Raw genomic sequence first — 15,955 nt, 5'->3', positions numbered from 1 at the left:
CACTGTATCATAGCTCAAAACACTCAATAATGCAGATTATTGGGTTAACATGAATACATGAAAATACTCACTTTTGCGCAACAAACATGGGATCAAAGAATTCCGATGTTATCCTATGTGCGTAGAGAGAACATGCAGTCAAAGAGCAGAGACCTGCACAGAAGAAGGTCAAAAGATATGAGATCCTGATGTTCATGTTTAACATCCCTTCGCAACATTTTTCTAGGATGGGTAAAGTGAAGGGTTCTAAGGCAAAATAATATCTTGAGTGATTTAAAAAAACAAAAACTACCGTTTAGGATGAAATGGAAGCCTGCCAAACAGGCAACCCGGGCCTTTGTTGTTTCCGATCCTCCAATCTTGGTACATTTCATACCCACCAAGGCCAGAATGGCCCCAAAGAAACCCAAACACACGGCAGCTATCATTAAACCACGGCACACTTGGATGTACCCTGTTGGTAATCAGAGGGGGAAAGAGAGATAATAGACAACAAAGTTCACTTTTAAGGTCCCAAAGGTAAAGTACTGTCAGGTAATTAAGTTCAAGGGTGTGTAGCTTCAGGATACATTACAATTCGTATATCGCATTATTCTAAAATGACCAGTGGGTGAATGGGGAGATTAAATAATAGTTTTCTTCTATAGCAGTCAAATGTGGCAAAGGAGTATTCCACACTCTCCATGAAGTGTACACACACTAAAAGGTTTAAACAAACTAACAACAACAATTATTTCAGTTTAGATGGTAATAAATACAAAACATTCTTACATTTTAATTTGTATATTCTTCCAAGAAGTTTACTTAAAATCAAAATGGTAAAAAAATTAGGAAAATAGGCAGGTCTAGGCAGATTTTACCAATGTAATTTTTGTGTCTCAACAATATTAACTGTTGTACAATATTTGTATAAAAACAGTGTGTGTGCGAATGTGCGCGAATAAATTAAATATACGACATAAAGTTTCAGATAAAGTGACCTATATGCCTAATACTATAAATATACAAGTATACTTATATGTTCATGTTAGCCAGTTTAATCCTACTTAGTAAAAATGTCATTCTCTGAACTCTAGCATGTATCTTACACAAAGGGTATTCTTATGTTGGTAAATGATCACTGTGAAAAGTTAAAATATAAATAGTTAAATCAAGTTAAAATCAAATAATATTTTGATGTGTTCAGTTTTATTCTTCTTAAATGTGTTCTTTGAATATTCAGTTAAAGCATAATAGTCTCTATTTGATACGTTTTGATTCATCACCATTAGCCCATAAAGAGTGAACTGGCATATTTTGTATGTTAACGAAAATGTCATAATCTACAATTCACATCTTATATAGACATTCAATGGCACAAATGAATAAAAATAAATAACAGACCGTCTAATGCTAGCATGGAAGGGAAGTCTTTGCAGTTGGAGACACCGGTGGAGTCGGTCACACACGTCTTCCAGAGATTTGACCAGAAGGTTGCTGTTGTGATGACGGTCCCATCCACAGAGGACACTTTCCAGTAGTCTGTAGCCACGGTGGAGGCCGTGAGGATCCATCCAGATATGGTCAAAAGAAAGGCAATCATTTCTGTCATCATGTTACTCATTTTGTTCAGACACAACCTTTGGTACGTTGTCAGTTGGCTAACTGCACCTGACTTGAGTTCACGGAGATGGGCTAGATAGTAATGGCAGTAGAATTGCACTGCTGCACTGTTGCACTACTGCACTGTTGGGGCAGTAGAATTGCACTGTTGCCCTGCTGTATGGAGCTGCCGTGTGTAATCTTTGATCACTGGCCTTATATCCACCTGAGAGGAGGGGGGAGAGGTCCTGAAAGCACTCCTCTAGCTGACCAATGATCTTTTATGCCTACATTGAATAGACATCAACTCATTGCTCTGTCCCACATATGCACACACAGACACAAAGACTGAGCTCGTCACTCCACAGGAATTATAAATGACAGATGAGTCTTATCATGCAGATCTGGTATGTCAGAGAGCAGGAAGTCATGGCAGTCTAGCTGGAGGGATACTAGGGTGTCCGGAGAAGAGAGGTTAGATTTATGGCATTAAACTGAGATGAGAGCTCCACCTAGTGGACATAATCCACAGGGGTGGTTGCCTACATGTCTACTATAGACTATAGTAATGAATGTCAACATTTTAGTCATTAAAAAGGTACTACACACTTAGACAGTTTTTTTGAGCTGTAAAATAAATAATATGACTGTACTGTTATTAACCAAATTAATACAAATCGTAATTTCATGAGATGAAAATGGCTCAACATGGCATCTACTGTTCAAAATCATAATTACCCTGCAAGGCCAATGGTGACAGTGCCTTAGAGTCAACCGTTGGGACTTATCTACATCATGAAACTTACATTCTTCCCGTTGAGCCCCTTGCCCACTTTTTTAGCATTTTCCAAAGATATTCCAAACCCAGACATAGCTGTAAATCCATCAAACTTTTTACCGTCATTTTTATACTGTGCTAAAATGGCAATTTTATGAATGGCTTCAGGTTACTGGTAATATGAAATGGTGGCCATCATTGGAAAGGGCTTTGTGTTCTTGCAGAATGAAACCACCATCTTAGGAACAATCTCGGTAACATGGGTAAACAGGGGAACTGGAACCATGCCGGTAACAGAAACAATGGGAAAAGGAACTACTCAGAAACAGGAACCACCTTGTGACCAAACACAGAAAGACGCAAGATGTGGTCCAGGTGGCCGGGCAGCAGGATCTCAATGGTCCTGGGCAGTTGAACCTTCATAATATGCAAAATAAAACAAATAAATAAATAATACAAATTAACGTTTTCTCAAGAACTATTTACATTCCTGTCCACAATTCAAGGGTTAGAGTGCAGCCCTTCTGGCCTTCCTCGCTGCAAAGTCCTCAATGACATCATTGTATGAAATCTGACCACCAACGTTATGGTTCATACTGGACACAGCCAGACCACTGAGGCGTTCTTGAGCCATGGTTGACCGCAGGCACGTCTTCAACAGTTTTAAAACTCCTCTCAGCTGAAGCTATACAGCACATGAGCCTACAGAGATGACTGCCTAGGGAGCCTCTAACCTGTCCACGGGATTAACCTGTGAGGGGATTAACCCTGGGATACTCTTGGGGTAGAGGCATTGCATGGTGTAATACAGTACACCTGCTCTGCAGAACATTTACAACAACCTGGCAAGCCAGAATGACACCTTGGGGTTGACCTTGCTCTACGCATCTTAGGCCAAGATCTGGTGCAACTCCTGTGAAACGAACCCAGAGTCTCAAGACCTCCTGCAGACCACCTTGTCCTCCTTCAGCCCTGGGGATGAGCTCCATGGGCTGCCCTGAGCCCAAAGTTTCGGTCCAAAGTTTCAGTTGGGTGGCACAAAGAAAAAATAAGGGGCTGCCTTACCACTCGACAGTGTAAGGGCTCAGATACACATACGCGTCTTTTTTCAGGCAGAAACGCTTCAGGAACGCCTTGGCAAAGTGCGGCGGCCAAAACAGAAGCGGTGCGCTTCCCTGCCTTGCGCTGGAAAGTTGAGAATAGTTCAACTGTAAGCGCACCTAAAAAACGCTTCAAAGACGCAACGCGTGGTGGAGAAGGGGCGCACGCTTTAAACGCGCCGTACCATAGGAATCAATGCATTTGCTCGCGTCCCGTTTTCACAAAAACGCGTATGTGTATCTGAGCCCTAACTGGATCTTCCGAGATAAGTTGAGGCGGACTCTCTGATGATGTATTGTCCATAGAGGAGCTCCTGCTGAGCTTCTCTCTATGTGTCATCAGATATAAGCGAGACACTGATACAATGACGCCCAATGGTCTCCTGATGAGTCAGCCTGACCTTACTCACGTCATGTACCCCGAGTTCCTAAATCGTGGTGGAACTTCTCTGAAATTGCTTATGGCACACATGAGGGGCAATTCACTGAATTAGACGAAACGTGTGCTGGATTAGATTCGCAGCGTGTGCCTTCTACTCTACTAGAATGGTAGGGCAGTTCATTTTTCCTCTATAGAGAAATATAACCTGTAGATGGCAGCATTGTCACTAAGAATGGAGCGTTGGATTAGAATCTGGATTGTGTTGTTTTATATGGTTATATTTTTACATATAAGGCAGTTTGGTAATTTATACAAATATTTACATAGTCAGATTTATTTCCTTTTTTTCAGACCAGCAATGCATCTGTCACATATCTTCTGGCTAAACTTGAGGTTTTAATCTGCACTTGACGGCCCTGCCCAAACCTATTGTCTGTATGGTGTTTACATATGATTCCTGCAAGTTACTGTGTAAACTGCATTCTTACTCCAGAATTGATTTACATACACACTTCTAATACCTACCTATGTATATCGTTTGTAATTATGTATTGATAGTATTGTGGCAGTATGCCTCATCATTGGTGATGTAGGTTTGCACTGCCTTCTGTGCGCTTACTGACATTCAACTCAATTCAGTTTTATTTATATAATACCAATAACAATTGAAATAGTCTAACAGAAACTTTGAGCAGAACCTCAGCTATGCGTGGGGGCCGGCCGAATAGAGAGATAGAGATGGAGGAGGAGAGAGAGAATCAGGAGCTAGCTGATGATTCACACACATATCAGATGCAGAATAGAGGGATGGAGGAGGAGAGAGAATCAGGAGCTAGCTGATGATTCACACACATATCAGATGCAGAATAGAGAGATAGAGATAGAGGAGGAGAGAGAATCAGGAGCTAGCTGATGATTCACACACATATCAGATGCAGAATAGAGAGATGGAGGAGGAGAGAGAATCAGGAGCTAGCTGATGATTCACACACATATCAGATGCAGAATAGAGAGATACAGATGGAGGAGGAGAGAGAATCAGGAGCTAGCTGATGATTCACACACATATCAGATGCAGAATAGAGAGATGGAGATGGAGGAGGAGAGAGAATCAGGAGCTAGCTGATGATTCACACACATATCAGATGCAGAATAGAGAGATGGAGATGGAGGAGGAGAGAGAATCAGGAGCTAGCTGATGATTCACACACATATCAGATGCAGAATAGAGAGATGGAGATGGAGGAGAGAGAATCAGGAGCTAGCTGATGATTCACACACATATCAGATGCAGAATAGAGAGATGGAGATGGAGGAGGAGAGAGAATCAGGAGCTAGCTGATGATTCACACACATATCAGATGCAGAATAGAGAGATAGAGATGGAGGAGAGAGAATCAGGAGCTAGCTGATGATTCACACACATATCAGATGCAGAATAGAGAGATAGAGATGGAGGAGAGAGAATCAGGAGCTAGCTGATGATTCACACACATATCAGATGCAGAATAGAGAGATAGAGATGGAGGAGAGAGAATCAGGAGCTAGCTGATGATTCACACACATATCAGATGCAGAATAGAGAGATAGAGATGGAGGAGAGAGAATCAGGAGCTAGCTGGTGATTCACACACATATCAGATGCAGAATAGAGAGATGGAGGAGGAGAGAGAATCAGGAGCTAGCTGATGATTCACACACATATCAGATGCAGAATAGAGAGATGGAGGAGGAGAGAGAATCAGGAGCTAGCTGGTGATTCACACACATATCAGATGCAGAATAGAGAGATGGAGATGGAGGAGGAGAGAGAATCAGGAGCTAGCTGATGATTCACACACATATCAGATGCAGAATAGAGAGATAGAGATGGAGGAGGAGAGAGAATCGGGAGCTAGCTGATGATTCACACACATATCAGATGCAGAATAGAGAGATAGAGATGGAGGAGGAGAGAGAATCGGGAGCTAGCTGATGATTCACACACATATCAGATGCAGAATAGAGAGATAGAGATGGAGGAGGAGAGAGAATCGGGAGCTAGCTGATGATTCACACACATATCAGATGCAGAATAGAGAGATAGAGATGGAGGAGGAGAGAGAATCGGGAGCTAGCTGATGATTCACACACATATCAGATGCAGAATAGAGAGATAGAGATGGAGGAGAGAGAATCAGGAGCTAGCTGGTGATTCACACACATATCAGATGCAGAATAGAGAGATGGAGGAGGAGAGAGAATCAGGAGCTAGCTGATGAGTCACACACATATCAGATGCAGAATAGAGAGATAGAGATGGAGGAGAGAGAATCAGGAGCTAGCTGATGATTCACACACATATCAGATGCAGAATAGAGAGATGGAGATGGAGGAGAGAGAATCAGGAGCTAGCTGATGATTCACACACATATCAGATGCAGAATAGAGAGATGGAGGAGGAGAGAGAATCAGGAGCTAGCTGATGATTCACACACGTATCAGATGCAGAATAGAGAGATGGAGGAGGAGAGAGAATCAGGAGCTAGCTGGTGATTCACACACATATCAGATGCAGAATAGAGAGATAGAGATGGAGGAGAGAGAATCAGGAGCTAGCTGATGATTCACACACATATCAGATGCAGAATAGAGAGATGGAGGAGGAGAGAGAATCAGGAGCTAGCTGATGATTCACACACATATTAGATGCAGAATAGAGAGATAGAGATGGAGGAGAGAGAATCAGGAGCTAGCTGATGATTCACACACATATCAGATGCAGAATAGAGAGATGGAGGAGGAGAGAGAATCAGGAGCTAGCTGATGATTCACACACATATCAGATGCAGAATAGAGAGATGGAGGAGGAGAGAGAATCAGGAGCTAGCTGATGATTCACACACATATCAGATGCAGAATAGAGAGATAGAGATGGAGGAGGAGAGAGAATCAGGAGCTAGCTGATGATTCACACACATATCAGAGGATGGAACATGAAACATACATATAGAACAGCTTAGTGGGTATACAGTGTCCTCATTAGGTCAATGATAAGCAGAGCAATGAAGCAGGAACTGTCAATGATAGAAATAGATTACACTACAGGTAAATACATGCACTATGTTTTGTGCTTTTCTTCAGGTTGTTCAGGTGGAAATATAATACCAAAAACAATTGAAATAGTCTAACAGAAACTTTGAGCAGAACCTCAGCTATGAGTGGGAACCCATCTGTTTGGGGCCGGCCGAATAGAGAGATAGAGATGGAGGAGGAGAGAGAATCAGGAGCTAGCTGATGATTCACACATATCAGATGCAGAATAGAGAGATAGAGATGGAGGAGAGAGAATCAGGAGCTAGCTGATGATTCACACACATATCAGATGCAGAATAGAGAGATGGAGGAGGAGAGAGAATCAGGAGCTAGCTGATGATTCACACACATATCAGATGCAGAATAGAGAGATAGAGATGGAGGAGAGAGAATCAGGAGCTAGCTGATGATTCACACACATATCAGATGCAGAATAGAGAGATAGAGATGGAGGAGGAGAGAGAATCAGGAGCTAGCTGATGATTCACACATATCAGATGCAGAATAGAGAGATAGAGATGGAGGAGAGAGAATCAGGAGCTAGCTGATGATTCACACACATATCAGATGCAGAATAGAGAGATGGAGGAGGAGAGAGAATCAGGAGCTAGCTGATGATTCACACACATATCAGATGCAGAATAGAGAGATAGAGATGGAGGAGAGAGAATCAGGAGCTAGCTGATGATTCACACACATATCAGATGCAGAATAGAGAGATGGAGGAGGAGAGAGAATCAGGAGCTAGCTGATGATTCACACATATCAGATGCAGAATAGAGAGATAGAGATGGAGGAGAGAGAATCAGGAGCTAGCTGATGATTCACACACATATCAGATGCAGAATAGAGAGATGGAGGAGGAGAGAGAATCAGGAGCTAGCTGATGATTCACACACATATCAGATGCAGAATAGAGAGATAGAGATGGAGGAGAGAGAATCAGGAGCTAGCTGATGATTCACACACATATCAGATGCAGAATAGAGAGATAGAGGAGAAGAGAGAGAATCAGGAGCTAGCTGATGATTCACACACATATCAGATGCAGAATAGAGAGATGGAGGAGGAGAGAGAATCAGGAGCTAGCTGATGATTCACACACATATCAGATGCAGAATAGAGAGATGGAGGAGGAGAGAGAATCAGGAGCTAGCTGATGATTCACACACATATCAGATGCAGAATGGAGAGATGGAGATGGAGGAGAGAGAATCAGGAGCTAGCTGATGATTCACACACATATCAGATGCAGAATAGAGAGATGGAGGAGGAGAGAGAATCAGGAGCTAGCTGATGATTCACACACATATCAGATGCAGAATAGAGAGATAGAGATGGAGGAGAGAGAATCAGGAGCTAGCTGATGATTCACACACATATCAGATGCAGAATAGAGAGATGGAGATGGAGGAGAGAGAATCAGGAGCTAGCTGATGATTCACACACATATCAGATGCAGAATAGAGAGATGGAGGAGGAGAGAGAATCAGGAGCTAGCTGATGATTCACACACATATCAGATGCAGAATAGAGAGATACAGATGGAGGAGGAGAGAGAATCAGGAGCTAGCTGATGATTCACACACATATCAGATGCAGAATAGAGAGATACAGATGGAGGAGGAGAGAGAATCAGGAGCTAGCTGATGATTCACACACATATCAGATGCAGAATAGAGAGATACAGATGGAGGAGAAGAGAGAGAATCAGGAGCTAGCTGATGATTCACACACATATCAGATGCAGAATAGAGAGATAGAGATGGAGGAGAGAGAATCAGGAGCTAGCTGATGATTCACACACATATCAGATGCAGAATAGAGAGATAGAGATGGAGGAGAGAGAATCAGGAGCTAGCTGATGATTCACACACATATCAGATGCAGAATAGAGAGATGGAGGAGGAGAGAGAATCAGGAGCTAGCTGATGATTCACACACATATCAGATGCAGAATAGAGAGATAGAGATGGAGGAGGAGAGAGAATCAGGAGCTAGCTGATGATTCACACACATATCAGATGCAGAATAGAGAGATAGAGATGGAGGAGGAGAGAGAATCAGGAGCTAGCTGATGATTCACACACATATCAGAGGATGGAACATGACACATACATATAGAACAGCTTAGTGGGTATACAGTGTCCTCATTAGGTCAATGATAAGCAGAGCAATGAAGCAGGAACTGTCAATGATAGAAATAGATTACACTACAGGTAAATACATGCACTATGTTTTGTGCTTTTCTTCAGGTTGTTCAGGTGGAAAGACGGAAGCAGCATCCCACAATGGAGGTTTTCTTCCCCTCCCATTCTAGACTAAGTGAGTGGACAGAGTTGGCTTGTATGTTTAAATGTAATTATAGATCTGTAGTGCTGTGCTGCTGTGTTGTGTCTGGGTGATTGTCTGTTTTCTTTTTGTTTTGTGTTTGTGCTTTGTAACAATGTAACAATTTTCTGTCATTGTTATGTTGCATTGTGTGTCAAATGATTCACACATATCAGATGCAGAATAGAGAGATAGAGATGGAGGAGAGAGAATCAGGAGCTAGCTGATGATTCACACACATATCAGATGCAGAATGGAGAGATGGAGATGGAGGAGAGAGAATCAGGAGCTAGCTGATGATTCACACACATATCAGATGCAGAATAGAGAGATGGAGGAGGAGAGAGAATCAGGAGCTAGCTGATGATTCACACACATATCAGATGCAGAATAGAGAGATAGAGATGGAGGAGAAGAGAGAGAATCAGGAGCTAGCTGGTGATTCACACACATATCAGATGCAGAATAGAGAGATGGAGGAGGAGAGAGAATCAGGAGCTAGCTGATGATTCACACACATATCAGATGCAGAATAGAGAGATGGAGATGAAGGAGGAGAGAGAATCAGGAGCTAGCTGATGATTCACACACATATCAGATGCAGAATAGAGAGATGGAGATGGAGGAGGAGAGAGAATCAGGAGCTAGCTGATGATTCACACACATATCAGATGCAGAATAGAGAGATGGAGATGGAGGAGAGAGAGAATCAGGAGCTAGCTGATGATTCACACACATATCAGATGCAGAATAGAGAGATTGAGATGGAGGAGGAGAGAGAATCAGGAGCTAGCTGATGATTCACACACATATCAGATGCAGAATGGAGAGATGGAGATGGAGGAGAGAGAATCAGGAGCTAGCTGATGATTCACACACATATCAGATGCAGAATAGAGAGATGGAGGAGGAGAGAGAATCAGGAGCTAGCTGATGATTCACACACATATCAGATGCAGAATAGAGAGATGGAGGAGGAGAGAGAATCAGGAGCTAGCTGATGAGTCACACACATATCAGATGCAGAATAGAGAGATACAGATGGAGGAGGAGAGAGAATCAGGAGCTAGCTGATGATTCACACACATATCAGATGCAGAATAGAGAGATACAGATGGAGGAGGAGAGAGAATCAGGAGCTAGCTGATGATTCACACACATATCAGATGCAGAATAGAGAGATAGAGATGGAGGAGGAGAGAGAATCAGGAGCTAGCTGATGATTCACACACATATCAGATGCGGAATAGAGAGATACAGATGGAGGAGAAGAGAGAGAATCAGGAGCTAGCTGATGATTCACACACATATCAGATGCAGAATAGAGAGATGGAGGAGGAGAGAGAGAATCAGGAGCTAGCTGATGATTCACACACATATCAGATGCAGAATAGAGAGATACAGATGGAGGAGAAGAGAGAGAATCAGGAGCTAGCTGATGATTCACACACATATCAGATGCAGAATAGAGAGATGGAGGAGGAGAGAGAATCAGGAGCTAGCTGATGATTCACACACATATCAGATGCAGAATAGAGAGATGGAGGAGGAGAGAGAATCAGGAGTTAGCTGATGATTCACACACATATCAGATGCAGAATAGAGAGATGGAGGAGGAGAGAGAATCAGGAGCTAGCTGATGATTCACACACATATCAGATGCAGAATAGAGAGATAGAGATGGAGGAGAGAGAATCAGGAGCTAGCTGATGATTCACACACATATCAGATGCAGAATAGAGAGATACAGATGGAGGAGAAGAGAGAATCAGGAGCTAGCTGATGATTCACACACATATCAGATGCAGAATAGAGAGATACAGATGGAGGAGAAGAGAGAATCAGGAGCTAGCTGATGATTCACACACATATCAGATGCAGAATAGAGAGATACAGATGGAGGAGAAGAGAGAATCAGGAGCTAGCTGATGATTCACACACATATCAGATGCAGAATAGAGAGATAGAGATGGAGGAGAGAGAATCAGGAGCTAGCTGATGATTCACACACATATCAGATGCAGAATAGATAGATACAGATGGAGGAGAAGAGAGAGAATCAGGAGCTAGCTGATGATTCACACACATATCAGATGCAGAATAGAGAGATGGAGATGGAGATGGAGGAGGAGAGAGAGAATCAGGAGCTAGCTGATGATTCACACACATATCAGATGCAGAATAGAGAGATACAGATGGAGGAGAAGAGAGAATCAGGAGCTAGCTGATGATTCACACACATATCAGATGCAGAATAGAGAGATAGAGATGGAGGAGAGAGAATCAGGAGCTAGCTGATGATTCACACACATATCAGATGCAGAATAGAGAGATACAGATGGAGGAGAAGAGAGAATCAGGAGCTAGCTGATGATTCACACACATATCAGATGCAGAATAGAGAGATGGAGATGGAGAGAGAATCAGGAGCTAGCTGATGATTCACACACATATCAGATGCAGAATAGAGAGATGGAGGAGGAGAGAGAATCAGGAGCTAGCTGATGATTCACACACATATTAGATGCAGAATAGAGAGATAGAGATGGAGGAGAGAGAATCAGGAGCTAGCTGATGATTCACACACATATCAGATGCAGAATAGAGAGATAGAGATGGAGGAAAGAGAGAGAATCAGGAGCTAGCTGATGATTCACACACATATCAGATGCAGAATAGAGAGATGGAGGAGGAGAGAGAATCAGGAGCTAGCTGATGATTCACACACATATCAGATGCAGAATAGAGAGATGGAGGAGGAGAGAGAATCAGGAGCTAGCTGATGATTCACACACATATCAGATGCAGAATAGAGAGATAGAGATGGAGGAGAGAGAGAATCAGGAGCTAGCTGATGATTCACACACATATCAGATGCAGAATAGAGAGATGGAGGAGAAGAGAGAGAATCAGGAGCTAGCTGATGATTCACACACATATCAGATGCAGAATAGAGAGATGGAGGAGGAGAGAGAATCAGGAGCTAGCTGATGATTCACACACATATCAGATGCAGAATAGAGAGATAGAGATGGAGGAGGAGAGAGAATCAGGAGCTAGCTGATGATTCACACACATATCAGATGCAGAATAGAGAGATAGAGATGGAGGAGGAGAGAGAATCAGGAGCTAGCTGATGATTCACACACATATCAGATGCAGAATAGAGAGATGGAGATGGAGGAGGAGAGAGAATCAGGAGCTAGCTGATGATTCACACACATATCAGATGCAGAATAGAGAGATAGAGATGGAGGAGGAGAGAGAATCAGGAGCTAGCTGATGATTCACACACATATCAGAGGATAGAACATGAAACATACATATAGAACAGCTTAGTGGGTATACAGTGTCCTCATTAGGTCAATGATAAGCAGAGCAATGAAGCAGGAACTGTCAATGATAGAAATAGATTACACTACAGGTAAATACATGCACTATGTTTTGTGGTTTTCTTCAGGTTGCTCAGGTGGAAAGACGGAAGCAGCATCCCACAAGGGAGGTTTTCTTCCCCTCCCATTCTAGACTAAGTGAGTGGACAGAGTTGGCTTATATGTTTAAATGTAATTATAGATCTGTAGTGCTGTGCTGCTGTGTTGTGTCTGGGTGATTGTCTGTTTTCTTTTTGTTTTGTGTTTGTGCTTTGTAACAATGTAACAATTTTCTGTCATTGTTATGTTGCATTGTGTGTCAAAAAAAAATAATGTGAATTGTAAAAAAAAAAAAATGTAATTATAGGTCATGGTGATGAGGAACAATGTCATTGATTGCAGCCATCAGCTTGTGCAGGTGAGGGTCCTTCTATATGGGAGAGAACAGAGACAGGTAAGAAACAGAATAACAGATAAGTAAGGGATAATGTATAGAACGCAGGTCATTGTCGGGAAAATAAGCCCCGACAGGGCGAACAGCACCCCGACGCGAAGCGAAGGGGTGTTGATTCACCGTGAAGGGGCTTATTTTCCCGACAATGACCGGCGTTCTATACATTATCCCGCTTATTATACGGCTAAAACTAAAAAAAATTACTTAACACAGTGTGTCTTTTTACAATGTATTTGCTTTTGTTACTATACGTAGTGAGGTTAAAAAGCAGAGAAATAGTTCGCCAAAGACGTTGAACTTCAAAGACAGTTGAACATTCTTTAGAACACAGCTGCTCAACCGTCCGCTGAAACTCCCTTGATAAGTTAGCGTAGGCCTACTACTTGCGGAGTGCTACGAAAGATGTGAATCAGAGGCAAAAAGGCCACTTTCCTTGACAGCGGTCATTAACTGCATAGCAACGGTCAGTTATCGGAAAATAGTTGACCGCAGAACGTTGGGAAGCCCCATTCAAGTGAATGGAGCATTCTACAGCATTAAGAAGAGCCGTGTAATAATCCACTATAATGGTGTTATAATTTAGAACCTTCTTCTGTGTTTCCTTTTCTGTGGTAAAATGAGTTTTATCTGAGTGTTTTCCTAACATTTCTCTTTACTCAAATCACAAGAATCAAAAGAACATTTGTTTTTTAAAAAGTCTGTTTCACACCAAAGAATGAACAGACAAGAATGGCAGTGGGGGCTGGTGGTGTGCTGGTATTGTACATGTTGGAGTTATATCACTCTTACAGTGTGCAATAAAGCAGTGATTTATGATCAAACACCACAGGCAGTTTACTGCAGCAGTTCAAAGTAAACTCCTGTTCAGAATCCAGCCTGCCTGTAGTGGTATTCTGGCTGGCACAGTGCCAAATATGAACCAGTGTGATACACCAACCAACCAAGCACTGAGAGCCGACTTGTTCTTTGTACCATGTGGTCCGGCAAGTTTTCAGAGGATGATGAAACCGTTGTTTCCTCTCAGAGAGAAGCCATTCGCGTTACATCCGAGTGAAGATACAAACAACATGGTTGCCAAGGGGAGGGCTTCCTGCTTGAATTCTGTCTGACCTTAGCTAGTCCTACCAAATTAAAACTCTTTTGACATTACATCGGTAGTAGGTATCTGAATATTAGGATCAGACGTCAGCTCTGCACTTCATGATAATACGTATAAAAAGTCTGGGGTTGACTTGGGTTTGAGTGGCTGGGTTTTCTACTTATTTAGTTTAAAACTCCATCAAGTCAATAGGTCAGGTTCATACTCACCTGCCTTTGTCAACTCAGTTAGTTAACATTAAAACAACATAGCGGTTGGAATGGATCATGCATAATTTCACTGTGGTTTATTTATATTCCTTGCTTAAAAATGACCATAAATATAAAAGGAAAATGATTCCCTCTTAATAAATAGGTGGCTAAAAGACATTAATGACACTATCACTATAATATGACTGTGCATGTCAGTAAGCATCCAACAGGGTTGGATACAAACCAGGCCCATGAGGTTCTTCATAAAAATGATTGCTAGGAGACTGCAGATATTATAATGAGCCCTCTGCATACTCATTGGCTGGCCCCATGCTGTCATAACAACAGTGTCCTTCAGGAGATGTTGTTTACAATTTTGAGGGGAAAAAAAACACCTGGCTTAATACTAGGAGAGGCACAAAGTTGACAAGAATATTCAATATCCATCAAAATACAGTATACTGTATTTGTCAGCAACAAATAACCTACTTTTGTTTTCATAAGCAAAGACAATGTACAATGACTGAAAATCGCAAATAATTCACACTTGGCTCCAAGGTCAGCTGCAATCAGCGAATAATCGTATGCATATCAGACTGCTGATTTTAATACTTGCCAGATTGTAACTTGTTGCTGAATAGCCACTCGTACAGGATTGTAAATCAATACAAAACTATCTGATTCAGAATGCATCTTAATAGATGCATCTTGCAATAGATATATAAATATAGCCACAAGCGGCGATCATCGGGGCCCAAACAGAATCGCAGAAGTCGTCACCAATGGTGGAATTAGAAGTGGTTCAACAGCTTCAACAGGAGAAATAAGAGGTAGAATTGTAGGAAATGTTAAAATAGAGTCAAAAAGACCACACAATTTAAATATTGTAGAGTACATGGTTCTTCACATACCTGTTAGAGTGCTAAAGTTCACTTTAAGCACAGTGAGCTGTCGCACTCCAAAGGGTTGGGTGCTCAGCTCGTTGTAATTTATACGGGTTGATGCATAATTGAACTGCGTCATCCAGGTTTAATCTCATGAGGGTTAGCTGATATTAGCCATAAGCGTGTCAGAACAACCTTTCTCTAAATGAAAACAAAGATTCTGGCCAGCTTCAAGTTGATGATTCTTTCCAAGGTTTATCAATGTCCTGTTGTGAAATCAATTTGAAGTCGGCTGCCAAGCATGCTCTCTATCTTCCATTGTTGAATTATACGCTGTGTCCTGACTGGCCATGAATCAAAACTCATCAAGCATCAAGGTCTTGCATCAAGGTCGGTAGATTTAGCTTACAAACTTCTCTGCAAATCAGTCATATGTCCTACAACAAGTTACCGTTGAAAAATGCATTTTTACTAATTATGCAGTGATGTACAATCTAATAAAAAAAATGATTTTTGTGATTATAACACATAAGTGTAATTTAATATATTTATATAATATTATAAGTGTCTTGGACATTGGCAGCCATTTTTGTTCAATAAGCCAACTGATAATTCAGGGCATGTTATAACAAATTCTATTTGCATCAAACAGAAGGTCGTCATATTTTGCTGTTTCATAAAATCAGGAGATCTGTATTAGTGCCTTTAG

At 41.8% G+C, this 15,955-nt stretch overlaps 1 protein-coding gene across 1 annotated transcript; it reads right to left on the bottom strand.

The window, feature by feature from the left end:
- Window positions 1-67: 67 nt before the first annotated feature.
- Window positions 68-1,603, bottom strand: cldn10a (claudin 10a; the record flags this gene model as incomplete). Its single annotated transcript, XM_080834063.1, has 3 exons — window positions 68-153; window positions 293-454; window positions 1,384-1,603. 3 exons carry the CDS (start codon window positions 1,601-1,603, stop codon window positions 68-70), a joined length of 468 nt encoding a protein of 155 aa, XP_080690189.1.
- Between the last annotated feature and the right edge of the window lie 14,352 nt (window positions 1,604-15,955).

Source organism: Sprattus sprattus (genome assembly GCF_963457725.1).
Source record: "Sprattus sprattus genome assembly, chromosome: 3".
Classification (NCBI taxonomy): Eukaryota; Metazoa; Chordata; class Actinopteri; order Clupeiformes; family Clupeidae; genus Sprattus; species Sprattus sprattus.
The sequence above is the reverse complement of the archived record's forward strand: the minus strand, read 5'-3'. Positions and strand labels throughout refer to the sequence as shown.